At 36.4% G+C, this 21671-nt stretch overlaps 1 protein-coding gene across 3 annotated transcripts in view; it reads right to left on the bottom strand.

Moving 5' to 3' along the window:
- The window catches only part of EVC2 (EvC ciliary complex subunit 2), a 60623-nt gene that overhangs the window by 14364 nt on the left and 24588 nt on the right, over positions 1-21671 (bottom strand). For 2 of the 3 annotated variants that reach the window (XM_072335673.1, XM_072335675.1), the window contains 7 exons: positions 16901-17225; positions 14017-14256; positions 12480-12655; positions 7429-7588; positions 6411-6871; positions 3268-3472; positions 1868-1990 (listed from right to left, as the gene is read on the bottom strand). In XM_072335673.1, the coding sequence (XP_072191774.1) occupies positions 1868-1990; positions 3268-3472; positions 6411-6871; positions 7429-7588; positions 12480-12655; positions 14017-14256; positions 16901-17225 (1690 nt within the window). The remainder of the gene's footprint in view (positions 1-1867; positions 1991-3267; positions 3473-6410; positions 6872-7428; positions 7589-12479; positions 12656-14016; positions 14257-16900; positions 17226-21671) is intronic. The other variant, XM_072335674.1, reaches the window with a different exon arrangement.

Below are 21671 nucleotides of genomic sequence, written 5' to 3'. Positions count from 1 at the left end.
TATATGACACAAAATTAGTAAGCGATATCTGAAGGCTGCTTTTATCATTTAGGAAAAAGAAGTGTTATAAGCCTTGAAAGATACAGATAAAAAAGTACAGAAATGACAAATGTTGTGACAGATGTGTGCCCACAATGAATCTGAAATCTGCTTCTTTTCTCACAGAAAGTTCCTTTTCAGATACAAGGATTTTAAGTGAATTATAGAAATCTGAGGATGGGTGAATGAATAATGAGTAAATGAGTGATCTTGTATAAGTCTGAACCCATTTAAATGAATAATGAATAAGGATTGAAATGCAGTTTTACACTTCAAATAGACAGAAGAATGTATATTTTAATTGCAGTTGAATTAAAAGGCCAAAGAAATGTCACTGATGACAGAAACACATAGTTCCTTTGTCAATCACTCCAAATATCTCATGGGTTTACACAAGATGCTCAGTATATTCCATGAACCATAAAATTTATGGTCCAAACTGCAAAACAAGATAATATTTATGTATTATTAAGTATATGTATTATTAAGTATGAAACCATACGTTGTGTGCCCAAATACATCACATATTCCAGCTTTATCATTCAGCTTCTATTCAACATCAGAAAATGAATCAGCTGCTTTTAAACTAATTGTTGCATTGCTCAGACAGGTAGTATTATTTACCTTTCTCCACCTGAGTTCCTTTCTGCCAGTTGTTCGTTCTAGAATCACAGCTCTCCAAACAGAAATGAATATGGGAAAACAAAAGTTTGCGAGTAGATGTGACTGCAGCACGATATATGTGGTGACTTCAGTCAAAGCTGGATGAACTACTGGTTTCTAGCTAAATTATAAACTCCTTCTAAACCAGTAGTATTTCCTTGCCACTCACAAAGGATTTTATTATATCAAGCAGAGACTGTAAAACACTGCCTGACACTGCACAATTCAGTGTAATACATTAGAATATCAAAATACATTGTTGGTGATGAAATAGATTCTGTGTCATCTCACATAAAAGCAAAATTATTTGTGAACAAAGAAGCAGATCCATGATTTTACATTCTTCAGAATATAGGTATAAAAAGCACAAGGAACAAGTGTAACAACAAAACTACGTCCAAATTTGTACTAAAACTGACATTGCAGTCATTTGTGGAAGCATTTTTATCTACCGATTTTAACTTCCAATGACACTTGTTCTGCATAGATCTTACAGTAGCTGAGCACTACCTACATGTAACAGTTGTCACTGTAATATTCCTCTGATACAGAAAATGTACATTACTCATATCATACAAATGAGAAAGCAAAACAGAGAAAGATGAAAGAGCATGAACAACATCGTGCAGATCTCATGGAAAGTCTGAGGGCAGAGTAGGACAAACTCTCCAAAACCCTGTATTGGCACAAGTCCCGAACATTCCTTAAGGATCAACACCACCAGATCGGGACTGAGACCCTTTCAAAAAGATACCCATTATATTCAAGGCACTCTTTATGAGATGGGCATAAGCAAACCCGGAAAACATCTTCCTTAGAAGACACTGCTGGGTTTAGAGTAGAATTTGAAGAGGTCCATGAACTAAATCTTGCTCAGCAGTGAGCATTTCACTATCTGAAAGACTCCTTAAGAAAGCCAAATGACCCAGATGCATCTTGCAGTCAATGCATACACTAAGCCCCAGAACCATCCGATGAAACAGTTTCCAAAATGCTTTCAGACTCAAGTCCAAAAAATTGAAGCAAACTGTTAATCTTTACATGCATCTTAACAAAAATAGACAAGAGTAGAAAGATCTCTCACTCAGTTTCATGTTATTCGTTTTATATCTTGTTTAATTAAAATTTAGGCTCTGAGCCCAGTACAGAAAATGCTTGCATTTACCTTAGTCGAATTTTCAGCTTTCACTGACTCTTGATAAATGAAAATTTTGTCCTGTAAAGATTTCTTCAAAATATCAGTCTTATTTCTATTCTTGGATACTGTTTTTTTCGTTTTAGAATGCAGCTGTAAGAAGACGAGAACAAAGTGCTTTATTTCTAAGAGACAGATGGGTATGTTAACATTAAAATTAGTACTTAACTATATTTTGCAGATTCAACAATTAATGAAACATGTGGCAAGGACAACTTTCACTAAGAAAATATTTCTAAAATATTTCAGACATTCAGACAAAGCTGGAAACTTCTTTTTAAATATCTTTCAAGTAGAAGTATATACTCATCCTTCCCACAAAACCCGTTATAAATTTCATTTTAAACAACCTTTAGCAGTGGCAATACAACAAGATTTTAACAGATACATTATCTCCCCAGCATGGTTAAAGATGAAGAAAGAATATTAATTTAAGAACTACATTGTTTTCAAAACGCATTATATGAATCTCAAATGAACCATGATAGTATTAAGGGGCACCGTTCCATGTAATCAAATTATTCTTGACCTTTATATTTCTTTACAAGAATATCAACTAAGTATAATGTACTCTCAGGGAAATGATAACATCTGTTCAACTATAAGGCTTTGCAAAGTCATTTTCTTTTCTAAGTACTTCAGAAATTATTAAGGTTTTGATCTAGCCTACTTTCTAGTGCAGTTATCCCAAGTTCACTTACACATTAAGAAAACATAACTGAAACAAAACAAAGCATTCATTTATGGTGGTATCAAACAAATCATATAGGAAACAATTTTATTTCTCCTGCTTGAGGACAGAACACAATTTATGACTCCACAGATTTTACATTTTCCTGAAGAAGAATCAAATATCAAATTCTTGCCAAGGAAGATCAACTAACCCAGAAGTTTCACTTTCTTAAGTAAACAAGACAATGTAGGACGTTTCTCTAAAAATTCTCCCTAATCTGCCCTTGCTTCCTTCTCATGGCCAAATTTAGTGAAGCATGGGGGCTGCAGGAAAAATCTCAGCCTGGGTTCTGCCTGATCTTCACTGAAACTTAGCACCACTCCAGGTTTTGACATTTCAATGGCTCTCCTCAGAAACATGGCTCCTTTGGGCCACTCAACTGCTTCCTTATACCTACAACTTCATCTGGAGAGGCTGGAAAATAAGCAGTAGCCATGTGCATGTATGTGTGAAGGAAGCATATTCCCCTATGCTCAGTTACCTTTTAGGTCCAACATCTGCACACAGAGGAAGAGTATACCTCATGGGCATCCCTATGAAGAAGCTTTAGACCTATATCTGCACAAGAGGCTGACAACCTGTGGATAACCTACATGAACACCTCACCCATTCCTAAGCAGACCGCAAATGTTCCTACCTGCTTATTGGTCATTGCTAGATTCTGACTGACTTTCAGTAGCTGCGCATCCCTCCACTCCAGCTCAAAAGCCTGAAGTAAAGCTCTTGCTCGTATCTTGGGCAGAGCCAAACTGCTGTCCAGCTGAGAAAAGCAGCAGTGGAACTCTTGCCTCATTTTGAGCAGTTCCTCTTCAGAGAGTGAAAGGGGCAAAGTTAGAAGTTTCCTGTTAAGGGAGGAAGGAAAAATTAAAAAATCAAGCCATTTGCTATTCAGTGATATGAACAATTTTGCACAAAATTTAAAGGCATGCACAAAAATACATGACATTGATCCTTCTATTTTGTCTTGTGCATACAAGAGTTATTCATTTCACACGGGACTGAGATGCTCAATACTTTCAAAATTTCCTTGGGGATACTTCAATTTCTGCATACAGAACTTCTTGGATTGTAAAAAAATCATTTGCAAAATAAAACATATTCAGAATTAAAAGAAAGAAAATAAATACAATTCTGAGTACTTCTCTTATGCACCGAATCCTTCCACCACCACTTCAGACAATACAAACTCTGAATTTAGGGCTGTAATTACGATAAAGGCTTCTTGTAAAGCTTCTCTGTGCTTTTTCCCAGCACTTAGCTGTCACAGCCACTGAGAGTGGAGAAACAGTATCTCTTCATTATAAACTCATATATGTCATCTGTCCCATCACTAAGTGGTTTGACTTGTTCTTTGTAGAAAAGCTTTCAGCAGTCTGAACAACATGGATTACATTTTAACAACGTGAATCACTCAAAATTCATCTTTTGTAGAAGAAAGGATTCCAACACAGAAGTCTGGGGATCTGCTCCTCAGGTCAAGGTGAGGATGACATAAAAAAAACAAAACAAAACAAAAAGATGCAAGAGCTTAAATTCATCCTCCAGACTTGACTGACCTTAAACTACGTTCATATTCTTATCATGTCACTAAAATATTATTTGAACATTTGATAAAATTAGATTAACTTTTATTTAGAATGCTTTTCTATTTCCCAAAAATGCTGTTGCGTTTAAAGAGTGAAAACTATTTACATTGTTTTTTTAAAAAGCATTTTTCTTGTTAAAATGTTATTGTTCTGTACGTTCCATCAAGCCTGATGCTTTTAATCAATGTAACACGGGCCCACAGAAACTCATAGCTCTACTGAAATATTTCTGGGTTTAGAAATGCTGATTCCATTCCTTTTTACTGATTCATCAACGTACACTTAAACTTTGTATTAAAACATTTTCATTATGGGTACTGATCACTTAAAAATGATTATTTAAAGCAACATTACACCAATTAAGCTTTTGCAGTATCCTTTCCATTCCTCATGCTGTCTTAGAACTTCAACAGGGGAAAGTCAATAGTGTGTAAAGGCTGCAAATCACAATTTTGCGAAGCCCGTATTTAAAAACAACCTGTCAGCATTAATGACTCTCAGAGACTTTGGACTGACTCACCGTTGCTTCAATAAGCAATAAAAAGGAAAAGCGATCACTCAAAATAATTGTGAAAACTATACGGCAGATGAAAATGCAAATGTAAGAGCTGGCGTCTGTGACTGAAATATCAAACTCAACAGCCACTGGATTAAACAAAAAGACAGTGATAGATTGTAGGGGCTTTTTGGTAGAACAGTTGCATAAATGCTGAAGTTTTCATATGTATTTGCACATATTTGACTAGAAAAAGGAGGCAGCTTATTATTGCTGTAAATAAAGATAGCATCTAACAAGTGTAACAGGCAATGCTGTAGACTGGAACGCAATTACCTTGGAATTGAAAATTAGGAAATGAAAGACCTGCTGGGTCATACAATCTCCTTTCCTGCTTGCGCAGGTCTGTTCTCAGCAATATATTTTGAGATAATAAGATAAGCTAGAAGATACACCAACATGGCTTACAGAAAAGTACTTAAAATGTTGAATAAATACAAGGGCCATGCAAACAGAACCAAACCAAGATGCAAATGGATTTTATACTTTAAAAAAGCTAACATGCAGCAGACAAGGTTTCTTGCCTTGTCTTGCCTGTACAGCAGACAAACTTAAGAGATATGGTGTCAGGACAAAAACACCCAAGCAAGTCTGTTTTATTTATAGAAGAGATAGTAAGCAGAAAGTTTAACTGGTGCATTTTGTTTTGTTTGGTTTATCACATTTGGTGCACTTCCTCCTGAGGCTCCACACATTGCCTGTTCCAGTGGTTTCCTCTAAAGCTACAATTCTGTTCCTATGTCTCTAACCAAGTTTGTTATTAAGTACATTGTATAGGAAATGTAGTACTGTAAACATTCAAGTAATAAAGCAACTAAGTAAAAAATGGATTTGAAAGACAAATGCTTAAGAACACTGCAAGCTTATCAAGGAAATAGCTGTACAGCACCGTGGGTGCTTTCTTTTGGCTACAGTCAGGGTCCTCCCTTCCCAAGGACTCCCAGTGGTGGAGGCACAGCCTCCCACCTTTCCACCTCCACAGGGTTACATCGCAGCATAAAGCAATGGCCAGAGGACACGCCTGAAGTCAACAACCTTCTGCAGCACCAGTTTTGTTTTATGCCATGATGCCACTCGGCCCTGGGGCCTCAGTACCAGCAGCACTTTGTCAGCAGGGCAAATTAATCAAGTCTGATGGATGGAGCTCAAGATCTGTAGGAGTACACTACTGTGCTGGGCGCTTATGAAATAAGTGGAAATACTGTCATAGGGCATAAATGAGCACATGATGAATAAAGCTTGACTCATGGCTGGGAAAGATACATAAAAACCAAATGTAGGGATAAGTAGGCCTGACATACTAAATGACATTTGCAAAGTACTGAATCTCTGAGATCGGACTGAGAACCATAATGAAAAACACACAAATGATACCTGACACAGTGTGAACTGAAGTATAAAAACAGCATTCAACCTTTTTGGTTTTGAAAACACTGTTTCCCGGAAATTCCACTGAAGAGTTAGACCATGGAGGCTGTCAGCTCATGCTGCTGGCTCTGCAGGGGCTGAGCATTTGTGAGACATCAGCTCCCATGTGCAAGACAGAGAACTGATCATTAACAATTACAGCCAGGAAGGTAAGTCAGCTACTAGTTTATTACTAATTAGAAAAACAGAAAAAAAGAGAAAGATACTTGCATGAATACTGATTGTTCCCAGCTCCTTAATTTTTTTTGTTGTGAAAGACTATTTTCCAGCTCTTGGCTAAGTTTTTGCTTGGTGAGCTGAAGCAACTCCTCAGCAGCCATGCTCTTTTCATGTTCTTCCCTTTCGAGGTGTTCATGTTTAACAATGATCTCTTTTTTATGTTCCTCCACAACTTCCAGCAGGAACATCTTTGGCACACCGAGCTTTAGCAGTTCTTGCACAATTACTCCATACTGAATAAGTTTAAGTTCTTCGACAGTTTTCTCTGTTAGATTAAATATAAGGTCTCTCAGCTCTTCACTGCTTTCACTATCCAGCTTTTCAGTAAGTTCTTCAAATTCAGTGGCATGATCACACAAAAGAGTTTTCCACTGGCTCAGATAGTCAGTGATCTCTCTTGAGGTTTTGAAGGGGATCCCTATGGACAACTGCTCCTTCCGATGCTCTTTCTGCTGATTCATTTGCCAAAAAAGAGGAACAAGATTAAGAGAAGAAACAGCTCTCAAAGTTAAGCTTGTTAAATATGCATATTATAGCAAAGCAAAATTTCTCCTTTTCAGTGTTCTCAGAACTGCTTTTCAGTGTGCAGAGATCTACTTAGTATGCAACATGATGGCTTTATGTGCATGAAGTAGGCCTGAGATTATTTGAATTACTGTTAGACAGAAAGGCTAGGACCAACAGAAATGTATGTCCAAGTGGTTTGACACAATCCCAAAAAGATAAAACTGAAACAATGTGCAAGTAGACTAAGCAGATGGGCTTCGTGAATTTCTTCACTTACTTAATTTCTTGCAGGCTTTTGCTGCCGTTGTTTAAGAACAGCTATTAATTACTGAATAATAAACACAGTACAATACATGATTGTACACAGCAAATAACAAAGGACATTTATTTTCATCTCTTTTTTTGCTGACCTCCACCCTAAGAACTACGCCTTACTTTTCAACGCATTCTATTTTTCCTTCATGTTAAGACCTGGGAAAATAAATCTACTGAAAATAATTACCTTTTGCAACATTTTCCACTTTCGCTTAGTAATGAGTTTCTGATGAAGCTTTTGCTTTTCTTGTTTTAAATCATGATTGAATTTTTGTTTAACAGAATTAATTTCAGCCTCAGCTCGGTCCAGCAGCATTCCCAAATGACTTTCATGTAGATGACCCGCTCTGTAATAATAATGGTGTTTGAAAGCTTTTATCCCAAGTTCTTAAGAGCAAAAGGATATATGAAGCAATTCGTACAATAGTAAGGCTTAACAAAGTAGCTGCAAAAAAAGATCTTTGTTTTTTTAGTAGTAACATAATTCTTAAACAAACAAGCAGATAACAGAAAGATAACCCTAATATCAAAGATGAGTGCAGAATCAAGGCAGTTTGCGAGGGCCAAGCATGAAGAAGGAATGGGAAGAAGGAAGGAAGGCAAATGCAAAACCAATTACAAATCATCTAGTCATGTAAGTAATATTCAAATGAGACATTTCAAGCCTTATATATTATTCATAATATTTACATTTTTCATTTAATGCCACTGGAATGCAAGTGTAGATGTCTTTTATATTTCCTTCTAATTAGAAGCAATTTTATCCCTTAAAGATGGAATTTAATCAAACAAAAACACTTAGGTTCAGCTTTCCTATTGCATTTAAATAAGAACAAGATTTCAAACAGTGAAGTACAATACCGTGACACAGCAAATCCTCAGTCTTAGGCACACAGTTCTTTCAAACTGAAGTTTAGGTCTATGCTCTACCTGCAGTTGCTATTTAACATTAAAGAGTACGCAAAATACCAACAGTAGTTTCTTCAGTAATTTGATAGTTATAAAAATTTCCTTCCTATACACTCAAATTTAATTTATAGAATTCTCTGCTATCCTATTTACAGTATTTACAATAGAAATTTCCCAAATATTTCTCAAACAACAGAAGAATGGAAGAGCATCTTAATGCAGACAATCTTAAGTCAGGTCAGTCTGCTGGGCAGCATTAGTTTATGATTTCTAACATTACAGCACATGGAGTTTTGAAGTGGTGTTGAAAAGGTCAAATGAAATTTTGAGCAGAAAGCACCACTTCCTAAGCTGAATTTGGATGTTGTCCAAGCATTTCCTGGTTTAATTTTCAAATCCCCTCTTCCCAGAAAGCATCAATATTACATACAAAGCTTGGATTCAATTGAATTTTGCAAAATTTTGTATGTTGACCTTCATATGCTCATCTTCCAGGGCTCTGTTCCAGCATGATACCTAGCAGAATTAATAAGCTACAGTAGTGGCTAACCATAGCAATCTACCACCATGACCATCTCCATGTATGGGGCCTCATTCTGTTTTATTAGGATTTGTTCATGCTGTTGCAGCACTAATGCAAGTAAAATCCTCAAAATACAAGCTAAAACAAGACAAGCAGAATATAAAGTTTTAGCTTGATTGCAGTTACCGCATTATAAATGCGATGTCCAAATTCCACAACTCTCACCTCTCTACCTACAGCTAATGAATCTCCAGGTATCTGAGCAAGCCACAAAATAGCCCCCATGTACTGACTGTGCTGGAAAGAAACTCAGATCTGCATTCTCACTGTTATGTCAACCAGAGAGCGCATCCTTTACAGAAGTTTCTTCCAATGTCTACTGTATTTTTCTAATCTTCTGCAAGGAGGATTAAAACACCTCTCAGCAACCTGAGAGCAATTCAACAAGCATTATTCTCAGATCTTCTGGCAAAGTCATTTTTGCCTTGAACGGAAATAAAGTTCAGTGTTATGACCAAGCAAATCATTACAGATCCAAGAGCACCAAGTTTTCTATCTCTATTTGATAGATCTCATGCTTCCTTTTTGATCAAGCCCAAGGCAAAAGATGAGTGTATCAAAGTTAGATTTATTATAGTAACATAACCAAGATATTATTTTTAACACCTTCAGCCTGTACACATTGAAGAAATAAGCCCAGTTTTACTGCATCCAATTAAAATCCCTGTCCAGAGCACTGGAATAGGCTGTAATAGAAAAAGATAGATGTGCTAGAATTATCCTGCAAATGAAAAATTTCAAAATAGACATGCAACATAGATGGAAGATGATTTATATACGTTTATATATATGTTATAGTGGGTAACATTTCTACTGCTACTCTATAGGAGTTTAAACAGTAACTCCTATTAATCAGTACCATGGTAGTTTGTAGGATGTTCAGTCATTCCAAGAAAACTTCATTTCTAGTTCCATACACATACAGTGTAAAAACAGTTAGTTGGTGTATTAGAACTGAAAGACACCCTGTTCCCAAAGGACTGTGAACTGAAATACAAAATAAAAGGAGGAGAAAGACAGTGAAATAGTATCACGTTGTACAATAAACTGTTTGGTCTCAGCATACCAGACACTGACAAAATGTGCAGGCACATGTTTAATGTTTTTGAAGAAGGAGAATGTTAATGAAGGAGAATACAAGATGACGGAATGACAGGAAAAAAGACGGAAAGGTTTACAGGGTGATTCATGCAAATGTAGTGAGGATTTTAGAAGGTCCTGAGAAGCAGTGTGAGCCCTTGAAAAGCACACTTCATAGGTCAATTAGAGGAAAACCTCAATTTCTCTGTACTGAATGAAAGCCTAAAGGAGAAAAATGTGAAGAGCACTAAAAGTAGAAAGTAGTAGATTGTATTAGATGTAATGGAGAACTAGATGATGAAAGTTGTACCCCAGCAAAGGAAGATTGTTTTATGGAAGAAAGTCACTGAAACAGAAGAGATGAATCAGAAAAGCTGTATATGAAGGCTGTCTCAGACTGTATGGAGAATACCTGCACGATGATGTCCAGGTTACTGCACTTCAGCTATTCTAGGATTTCACCTGTCAAGCTGGCATACTACCGATAATAATTAAGGTAAATAATTCAAGGCTGTAAAAACTTAATAGAGAAAAGAACTACATGCAGAAAAGGCTGTAAGAGATCACGAAAAAGCTTTGTGCTGTTGCATTATTACTGGAAACATTCACTTTCCAGCACCTTCTTCCTGAAAGGTTCAGCAAGACACTGTGGAAAACTGTTTAGGTTATAACAAAGCCCACATAAATGAAGAATATTCGGAACTATACAGGATGCTTAGATTATCTTTGTCAGAAAAGATCAAAACAACAACCTACTTCAAAAAAAAACATCATTCATAATGAATGCTCATAGATATTAAAATGTGAGGATATTTGAGAAGAATGAAAACTTCTTTGAAAGCACAGATACTTGCACAAGAACAATGCAATGTTACAGCTGCTGCAGTTCAAAAATATCAAGAGCTCTGCAGCTCTGTGTATATACTCAGAACAACACTGGCTAAATATTTTCTCCATTTGCTTTTTGACTCACTGACTCCTTAAGGGAAAACATACAAAAAGCCCAACCAAACACCTCTGAAAATGTATCATTAGAGCTGGACTTTTAAAACTTTAAAATTTGTAACTGTAAGTTTCAGGCCCATTACCAAAGCTAGGCATAACAGATCAGGATAGACCTGTATTTACATTTAGACAAGCAGTTGAAACAGTAATGTAAAAAAAGAAAGAGGATATTATGGACACAAACTGAAAGTAGCAGCTCATCAAACCAAATCTCTCTTGCTCAAATTTTAAATTCCCAATTTGAAGATAGACCCTAAATCAGTTTAGAGGTAAAAACTGAAATTTAAGCCTGCCTAGCATGGATTATAACTTCCTCTGGCTTGTACCATTATATTTCAGTTTGCTTGTAACTAAGAAAAAAAAAAAAAAAAAGCAAAAAATCTAAATTACTACATTCTGTAATTTGTTCTTTAGAATGGAATATGACTAAGAATTTGGCCAAAATTTGCTTGTATTGAATTTGTGACCCAGCAGGTATGGGAATTTACAGGAAAACAATTAGTTCTAAACTAAGAAAGTGAGATGGGATTTATTCTCTACAAATGCCATCTAGAACCATGGATACATTTCCTTTGTCTGCCAGTATGAGAAGTCTGAAAGGGGAGTACAGCAGAATTTATTTTCCATCTTGGAAATTATCTTAAGGAGGTAGGAGGTTGTTGGCTTTCTGGGGGAAGGGTATTTTGTGTGTGTGAATACAATCATCCCTCTTATTATATTTTTAGGGATGAAATCCAGTAGGTCTTACTAATACTACACATCTCTTCATTCTGTTGTTAGTCTGATTTCTGACAATTAAGAACAGTAATAAACACTGAACACTGAGTGGAACCTATTTCTCCAGCTTGAGAAGCCCCAGTTGTTATTGCAGTGATTTGATCCAAGGACGCAGTGGTTATACAGATGAGTTTCTCATTAAGGCTTTTCACATAATGACATCTGTGAAAACATCTCAGAACATCTCTTGCATAACACATTTCTGAAAAGAGGCATGAACTGATGGAAAGGAACTTTCTGTGGAAGATGTGCCCGAGCTCTATTTCCTATGCCAAGAGATTTATTTTTGTCTTAGGGCCACACAGCTGCAGATTTTAGCAAAATAGGCAAAGCAGTGTAAGCATATGGGAAGAACCGCTCTCTGATCAACAAATCTTGAGGCTGAACTCCCAGAGTGTCAGTAAACAGGATGAGTAAGCAAAGGTTACATGAATTAAATTAGTTTACCATCTCAACAGATGCAATCTTTTGGTTTTAGACAGACTTCCTGCTTTCTAATATTAAATTATTTTAACGTAAGTCAACATCATGAAAGAAAATACACAAGATAAAGTCTGATATATCTCTTCAGTGCTGACTCTTGCCATCGATGGCAAAAGGCTGGTGTTGCATTACCAATTTTAAACTTGTTCTCTAAATGCATGCCCCATACGATGCCAGTGACTAATACCAGTACAGATATCTAAAACACACAAATTAAGATGTATACCCAGGACTCATAGCAGCAGTGCTAGATTGTTTTTCAGTCAATTGACACTGGTATCAGTTACAAAAAATTAGAATAAACTCAACATCCACACGCATTTTTCAGCACCTTTCTTGCTAGAAAACATAAATGCCAAAACATATACTGAAAAAAAAAAACAACAACCTGAGGCATTTACCTTTCAATCTTATTAATGAGGTTTAATATCTGAGTTGCTGCTACATTTATAAGAGCAGAAGCCTGAGAATCCCTTAACTGCATCTTTCTTATAAGATATTCTCTGTAAGCAAATCTTCTGTTCAGATGATACTTCTTGCTGGCTTGCAAAAAATCCATTAGCTCTTCAATGTCTCCCTACAGGAAAGAATGTGAACAAATATATCTAATTAGATGTAATGTTAATTTCAACTAATACCTAAGTGTATCAGATCAGACTTGTTCCTAAACAGAGAAAAGTTAAAAAGCTTTTACAAGTGAAGAAAACAGTGAGCTCATACAAACTTAAGTCTGGAGATCATGTTAAATTATTAGCATTATTTCATCAAAAGAAAATAACATGCTGAGCCTTTGTACTGCATACCTCTATTTTATGTGTACTTGCCTAAACAGACAAGGATACATCTCCCATATGTGTCCAGCACAGTGTGGGAAAAGCCACACTAGCTGTACACAGGCTGGCTCAGAAGTTCCTGCTTCCAGCAGTTTGGAATAGGATGGATTTGTCTACAAGTGGCTGTGGTAGACAACAAAGTGAGTACAGAATGGTATCTAGCACACACTGTGCTAGCATCAGGTATCTAAGACAAGTTCTAATACTTAGATTGCCCATGTTCAAGTAGCAAAACCAACACCTTCAGGATTTCTTGCACCTGCCATACCTTTTATGGTTGCTTAGCTACCTTTCGGAGAAGCACTTACAGCATGTATGTCTTTTAGTGACCCTTGTGAGGCTTTTATGTGCAAAGCATTGACAGTGCACCTAGTTTTACAAGTGGCCCTTATGCTTTAACACTCACTTTTCAGATATTGCTTTGTAACCTCCAAAACCTCAACGTCTAGGATCCCAACACTCATTCTTCAATGAGACAGAAGAACAATTTCCAGAGTTTGTAGAATCCAGAACACCAACTTCCAACATAAACAGAGTAAAAAGTCCTTTAAGGACACAAACTATATGGTTGCAATGCACCCTGACATTTCTGTCGGGCTGAGGGCCTCATCACTTAGAGCAGACCTGGAACCAGAAGTTTGCTGCATGAACACAAATCTGCTCACAGTCCATACTGTGGGAAAGGGCTCAAGGACAGAACTCTACTAAGACGGCTATCAGGAGCTATGCAGAGACCCAAAACACTCACTGCAAAACTTCAGATTTGTATATCACAATTCCCACACGCATTGTGTAGACAAGTTTCCAGCTTTGTTTTTTCTGCATGACCTAGGTGACCTCTGGTCTTATTTTCCCTGGGCTTTAAGCACTTGGGCACTTGTGCAAATGTATTAATACATACAGTTGTATACATATCTAAATGTACATAATAATGGTAATATACTTTTAAATTTTATTCCCATGAAAATTAGCTATAAAAGTGATAATATATCGATAATACATCTTAGGCATGAGTGCATATACTTCCTGAAACATTTTACAAAAGTTACTATGGGTACAAACCCATTCTGTCATCAGCTTGAGAAGGGAACAGTCGTCCTATTACCTGTATTTTAGAGTAATCTTCCACTAATGATTTTGCTATTTCCAGTTTCAGTTCTCCCTTGAAAGTAGCATTTGTTATCTGTGTAAAGAAGATGTTATGGAGCTCCTTTCTCTGGGAAACAGCCAGCTGTCTATAAGCCTTTGCAAAATATTCCTCCTGCTTTACCAGAAGGAATCTCTTCAGATGTTCCTGCTCCAGACTGTGAAGTCTATCCAGAAGACTTTTGTATTCTACAGCAGGCTGCAGAGAAGAGAATAATAAATAACTCTGAATAAATTCAGCATTCAACATATTTGAAAGCATCGGAGTTACTAGCTCATATGTATTTTACGCGCACTCTGATTACTGTCATTTCAGGACTGAATCTGTTAGCAATAGTAATGGGAGGACAGTTGGACTAGATGACCTTGAAAGTCCTTTCCAACCTTGTGATTCTATGAATGAAGGCAAATACTGAATCTGTGTACACTTTTCATGTTTATCTGCTGGAATGATGAATTGTACAACAGTCAGTTTATAACCCAAATGGCATTTCCAAGGCATTATTATAACTGAGAAGCATTCTTGAAGGTAAACTATACAAAACTTCATGAGATTCAACATTATATATATGAAATTAATTTCTTACATTCAGCAATCTTGAAATCATATTAAAATTGAATAGACTTACGTAAGACAGAAAAAAGCTCACATATATTCAAAAACATATACAAATTAGAAAAATACCCTATTATACTGCAAATCTTTGTAAGTTTTTATTAGCAGTGACCTACTTTATCTATCAGTTTCTACAAATTAATACAATCGCACCACTTCAGAGTTACAATGGCGCAGAATTAAATGGCAATTAATTTAAAAGCTTCTATGCAAGAAATACTTTCTCATAGCTCTCCAGTAAGATTTACGTATTCACAGTATTAATCTCAGGTGGCATAAACTTATTTTAGAATCAAACCATATATGTCCCAAAGAGCAAAGGATACATCTTATGTCAGCAGTTATCAGAGTGTTATGTGAGTCCTGTTCTGAATTTCATACTATTCATATGGAGAATACTACCCTCTGCACTGAGCCTCCATACGCTCACTTCTCATTTACAAGTGATGCACTGTAGGCAGCGAACAATGAATCAGAAAGGCAAGGAATATCCATTCTGTGTTTTGACAGAAAAGGATGAAGAAGCATTTGCTGCAGCTGCTGTCCCTCTGATGTCACTCAATGGCAGGAGTTCAAGCGTGAGACATCCCTGATTCTCCAGCATGTCCTCTTGGACCATGGGATGTAAAAAGACAAACAAACAAACCACATTCTTTCATAGATTCTGCTGGAGAACACTGTTCTCTTTCAAAAAGCGTAACTACTGTCAGGATCTTAGGGGACTGAAAGTTAGATAACAGAACATAAGTAGATCTTAGATGCAACAGGGCAATAATTATATGGTCTTAATTCATTTAATGACCGCTACTGTTTGGGATTTCTAATATAAATAAGACTGAAAGAGCAGCAATGTATTTTGTGCAAATAAAGTCTGCTGGACTGAGTGCATATTTCGTGAAAATTCAAACACTGAACTCTGAATAACCTGACATCAAAATTCTTCCAGAGCCTCGTTATGCTGAGGGTACCTTTGCTATGAAACCCTCAGCAAAACACTTTTCTCTAAGTTGCTATCACGAATTGCTACGGAAGTCCTTCACAATTATAGGTACATGGTATGCAAAGAGCAAAATCAAGTGTTTTTATAGAATGCCAAAAGCTTAAGGAATGTCCATAATGACAGCAGACACAGGCATGTATAAAGGTCTAAGAGACTCTGTTACTAAATAGAACTTATCCAAAGACAGCTAGAAATTCAGAAGTGCCATATCCAATATCCACGCACCCACATGTGCTCCAGAACCAAGGCATCACTGGTAAATCATGAACTGTGCTGTTTCTTCCCACCAAGTCATCCTCTTCAATTTGAGTTATAAACTTAGACAAGCATAAAGCATTAACTTGAATATTTTAGCATTTTAAGGTTACAGAGGTGAAACACTCAGAAATTACCAGAATTCTCTCCAGACGTGTGAATTAAAAAGGAAAAAAAATCAGTCAGTTTTATTGTAAAATTCGCTATACTTGAAAGATGTGGAAAACAGAGTATGATCTCATATCAGGGACATTGAAATAGAGGACTGATGACTTCAGCTCTGCATCCAAAATGACTACCTATGAAATCCCAAGCAATAATACCTTTTCAGTCTGAAATCTCTGAAGGAAAGTGACAGGCATAAGCACTGAACTTTTACTTACAGAGATTTCCTACACTTGTAAAGAGACATATTCCGTCTTAACATGATTTATCTCACTGTAACTGAGAGGCTATTCACAAGAAAATTCTACTCCCTGCTCTGCTTTAAATATAGACTCTGGTTGTTTAGAAGTAAACAGTCCTTGGTGGATATGGCTAACATATTTTCATTGTCTTCAAAACAAGAATATTGGAGAATTTTTATCTGTACTATAGGTTTTATGATGCAGATAAGGTTAATGATTCTAGCCTGAAGGTGTAAAATACTTTCTTTACTGGAATTCTTAGAACTACTTCAGTACAAAATAATAATGAACTACTTTGCAAGAGTGAGCAACTATGCAAGCAAAAAGTAAATCCCAGTAGTGGTGGCCTTTTGTTTTCAGGTGCCACAGATTCTCAAGACAATTTCATTTTCCTGGTAAAAGAAGAACAGTTTCCTGCTAGTACCCAGTCTCATTAAATCTGATCTTTTCAAAACATCTAATTCGCAGTCTTCTAAGAGAACAACTCAGCGATCGTACTGCAAAAGAGAAACCATCTACATGAAACTACATCATGTAAAGTATTTCCACTCTATACAAGACTTACCATTTCATTCACTTTCTTCATTAACTCTTCAGCTTCTTCGTTTGCAGCTCTCTCTTTCTGGCGTTGAGCCTCCATCTTCTTCCTTGTTTCCAGATTACATTCAGCTGTTAAAGCCACAACCTTCCTTTCGTACTCTTCCTGAAACTCTCTCTCCATTGTAAGAAACTGCTTTTTGAAAACTGAACTCATCCTCTTCTCCACATGCGGAATGAGGCTGTGACTTAAAACCATGTTCTTCATCATCATAGCAATCACTTCTTTACAGATCTGCATTCGATAGGTCTCCAAATCAGCATCTGCCCGACTCAGACTGGCAACCTCCAAGCTGTAGGGAGACCACCAAGACTGTTTCATATCTCATGCTACCAGAAAACGCTATCATAAAACAAGGATACCTAAACTCATGGAATGCGGGGTAACTGAGAATGAGAATGGTAGTGAGAAAAGTGCATGAAGACATCAGCATATGAGTTTACCAATTGTGATAGTAATCACTAATCTAAAAGTACAGTAAACTGATTTCTAATACATTAACATCAATGAAAGATATATATTTATATATATATATACTTCTGTTTTGGAGGAAGAAAAGGCAATTGTTTTCTTTGGAATTCCCTCAGTTTAAAAGAAAACCAAAATCTCCTGCAAAAACAAAACTAAGAATGATAACAAAGCTGTGCTGGTATGCACACAATGTAGATGAAGTTGAGCATCTGAATGGACTATAAACTGCCATCCATATTAATGCATTACTCTTTTGTAATCTCTAGTGTATTCTCCTCTCTGCAGGGAATAGGGGAAAGGTTTGATTATGTGCTGATGTAAAAAACAAAACAAAACACCCAAAAAAACAGCTGAAAAAGCTGATATATCTCTTTCAGAAAGAGTAGTAAAGTTCTAGAAAAGACATTTTAATTTTTGTTAAACAAGATGCCATCAATGCCATGTTACATATGAATACAGCCTCAATTATCCTTAGAGCTAATTAAATTGGAATGACAATTACTCTCATTTTATATAGGACTTATCTATAGTAATTTCTATAGCTTTACCAGCTCAGACAAGCAGGTATTTTTTGCCCTCACATGCCAGTTTAGATGAAAGTACAGCTCTGTATGCTTCTATGTGGATAAAGAACCTTTTCAAAAAACTACAAAACACACTTTTAAAAGCCAAACGTCATCCATTCTTTTTTTGCAGTTAAGCTAAATTATTGTTCTTATTTGTTCTGCAGCCAAATTTCAAATCCATAGTAGAGGTTCTATAATTCATAGCAGAGGATTTGTAAAACATGAGTGAGAATAATACTACGTTCAGAATGCTATGTATCAATGCATGCAAATCTACATCCACCTTTCCTTACCTAAGAAAATGAAATTTAACTAAAAGAAAATCATATATATACATAATCACTAACCCTGGTATACATAAGATTTATGTTTCCAATTCAGAAATCCAAGTGATGTAATTAAATTATCTTCATGAAATGACTTCAATTCTCTCTAGGTATTTAAGAGATATTACCTTAAGTTACGTTTAGTCATCATAAAGGAGAGAGATTTCTGCTATCCTCAACTTGAACTTGACTAATTTCAAATTCCAAATACCTTTCTCTGTTGGAAAAAAAAAAAAATCCTTAACCATATTTTTCTGCTCTTCATGCATGCAGTGATAGATAATGCTCACAGTATCTCTCAACCCTTCCTCATTGAAGTATGCAAGACTGGAATTCCTTGACTCTCTCACTAAAAGGCTACAGCTCAGAGTTTACCACTTTGATAAGACAGCTTGTAACACAACACTAACTTCTTAAGAACAAATACAGACTTTCTTCCACCAATGCTTGGAACAAAGGTTAAGCTATTCCTAATCCACCTCCTTGCTGGTTTTATGGTCTTCTTCAGCAGTGATCCAATAATGACACCAAAACCAAACACCACCACAAAACTTTCTGTGGTTATCTTTCCCTTAATTTTCCCACAGCATTTATTTCTTTTTGCTGCAAGTCACTCTAGACTACACCTGGTAAGATTTCTGTGCTACCCTACCTGATTAACTCTGCTCCTCATGATCAAAATGCCAAAAGCAAGAGGTACAGTTCACCTTATCACTCACTTGATGGTAAGCAACTGTGAGGCTTTTAAGGTCATGGTTGTATATAACCTGCATGTCTCTCCTTCCACTTTCCTGATAGCATATTTATGAAGAACAGAATAGAGCCAAAGAAGCACGAGTTGTTCCACCAAGTTAGGGGTAATAACAAGAAGAAAAATTAATTGTAAGCCACAACTCTCTCAGGTCATGTCCTGGCATACAGTGGTCTCTTTTCAGTGGCAGCTGAAAAAGGATTCTGCCTATAAACATTTGAAATGCACCTTACGTGTAATATGCTCTGCTTCTGATCAGCCTCCTCCACAGCAGGCTGCAGGAGTGAATCAAGCCAACCGCATGCACCTTGCCTCAAGCTCTCACACCAATGAGAGGTGTACATAGGTTTGAAGGCACCCAGGTCCTTAGCAAGCTGCGTCTCAGACATCAATAGGTAGTTCCTGGCATTAACCTACTTTTTTAAGTGCCTTCAGACACAAGTCCCCAAGGAGAACAATGCTTACAATCAACCAGATTAAATGAGAAATGCTTTGTATTACTCAGGAGAAAAAATCATAACCTGAGTCTGCATTCTTAGACTAAAGCAGATTTAATAAGTTGCTTTAAATGCTCTGCACTCTGCAAGCAATTGATGCTTAAAAGGTCTTGCATCTCTTCCTGGGCGTATTCAATACAATAGAAACATGAAAGCCAACAAAGCAGAGTTAGCAGATGGTGACCTATTGATGAAAAAGATCAAAGCTTCTTTTGAGCAAAGCATGCAGAGATAGGATAAGGACAGGACAGAAGGTAGGTGGTACAAAAGGAGAGTGAAAAGGAAAAGTGAAAAGAAACAGAAAATGAAGCTGCAAACAGCAAGCATAGGGATTTTTAACTCACTTGGAGAGGAAGAAGGTTTAAAGATCTGTCAGAGAAGTCTAGGAGGTGAAAATCCCAAATGCCAAACACAGAGAAGCAGAGAGAGAGTCCGATGTCTTCCATGGACCTAATAATAGAATATAGAAAGCATCTAGTGTCAGGGAAGAAAGAAGCATAGCTAATTAGAACGAAACAAACACATGCATAGAAACTCCTAATTAACTATAAAATAATTGTGTCTTCAAGTTTAATTATTCAAATTAGAGGCCTACAGAAGGAATTTTAAAACAGGAGAATTAATAGCTGCTGAACGTAACAGTCCTAAAATGAACTAATGGCTTTTAGACACATTTTTTTTAAATGAATGTGGAGTTCATAAAGATAAGAAATTACTGTGATACAATTTTCTAATTCTAAAGAGGAAAGAAACATCAAGTGAACAACCTTTTGGTGATATTTTTTCACCAAAACAATAAAAGCCCCTCATCTACCATCTGCAAATGGTACCCAATTTGTGGCACGCACATTACTACAGCATCCAGAGGAGACTGCAGGCTCATGGCAGTGGAACATTACAGGTTGTAGCAAGGAAGTGGAAAGGAAGACAAGATAGAAATATTACTGTCCATGGTGTCTTGTTATGCTTCAGAGAAGTGAAGCTGGACAGAAGGAAATCCTGCACATCAGACAACTGGAATCATACAACTGTGACTCAAAACAGTACCTTCCTCTGCTGGTAAGAAAAGAAAACCAACTCAAGTGTAGCGGACATCGAAGATACTCAGCTGTAGATGTGGTTAGTTTCCTAAATCATCTATGTATTATTATTAATATATTATTAATAATTATTATTAATGATAATTATTATTAGTATTATTAATTATCATTAATAATAATAATGCATCATTAATACATTTAAGTGTGATTTTTTTCCTTCTTCCCCAGCAAGTTTCAGCCCTCCTGAGCTGGAGCAGGGTGCATTGCCTGGCCCACAATGCATCAAAAGATGCTCTGAGCCACATCAGTAGCTGTACTGGCCTGAAATGAATGAGCTCATACATGTCCTGTAACATCACCACACAGCTAAGCATGAATTTAGCACAGCTGAAATAGGAGCCTACTGAGAATACAGGATATCTCAAAAATAAATCAAATTGGTAAGAAAGGGATGCAATAGTTACTCAAAGATGCTTTTGCATGGATGAATCACAGATTAAGTTTAGATTTCCAGGAAATGCCTTGATACTGACAGAACAAAAACAGGATTCTCCTGAAACATAGACTAAATAAATAAATAAATGATAAAAAAAATAAAAAGAAATTGAGCTGAGAGATCATTGGTTCTTCAAAAAAAAAAATTGATTCAGGAAAAGTCTAAGCACTCAACTTGGTACTGCTTTCCATCATCAAACATATTTAAATGGCCACAGCAATATGAAGTGTTTAAATTTTAATATGTGATTAAATTCATCAATTCAATTATTTCTTCACTTCCTCTGTCTTCTAACCTGCTTTCTATTACCCATCAAGAATTTGTGTTCCCCTGAGGGAAAAATATGTACAGTTTATGCATTTGTCATATTCATAACAGCATTCAGAACATAGAACTGCAAGTAAAAGTTGGGGGTTCCTCCCATCTGTATGTTTTATCCTGCCCATGGCAGGGGGGTTGAAACTAGATGACTTTTGAGGTGCTTTTCAATCCAGGTCATTCTATGATTCTATGATCTTACCACTACTGTAATTGTTATTTATTGTTCTATTCCTGTATCAGATACTCTGCACAAAAACCGAGCAATATTAC

The sequence above is a fragment of the Excalfactoria chinensis genome, chromosome 4 (genome assembly GCF_039878825.1).
Source record: "Excalfactoria chinensis isolate bCotChi1 chromosome 4, bCotChi1.hap2, whole genome shotgun sequence".
In the NCBI taxonomy this organism is placed as follows: Eukaryota; Metazoa; Chordata; class Aves; order Galliformes; family Phasianidae; genus Excalfactoria; species Excalfactoria chinensis.
This window is presented reverse-complemented; position numbering and strand designations above follow the sequence as displayed.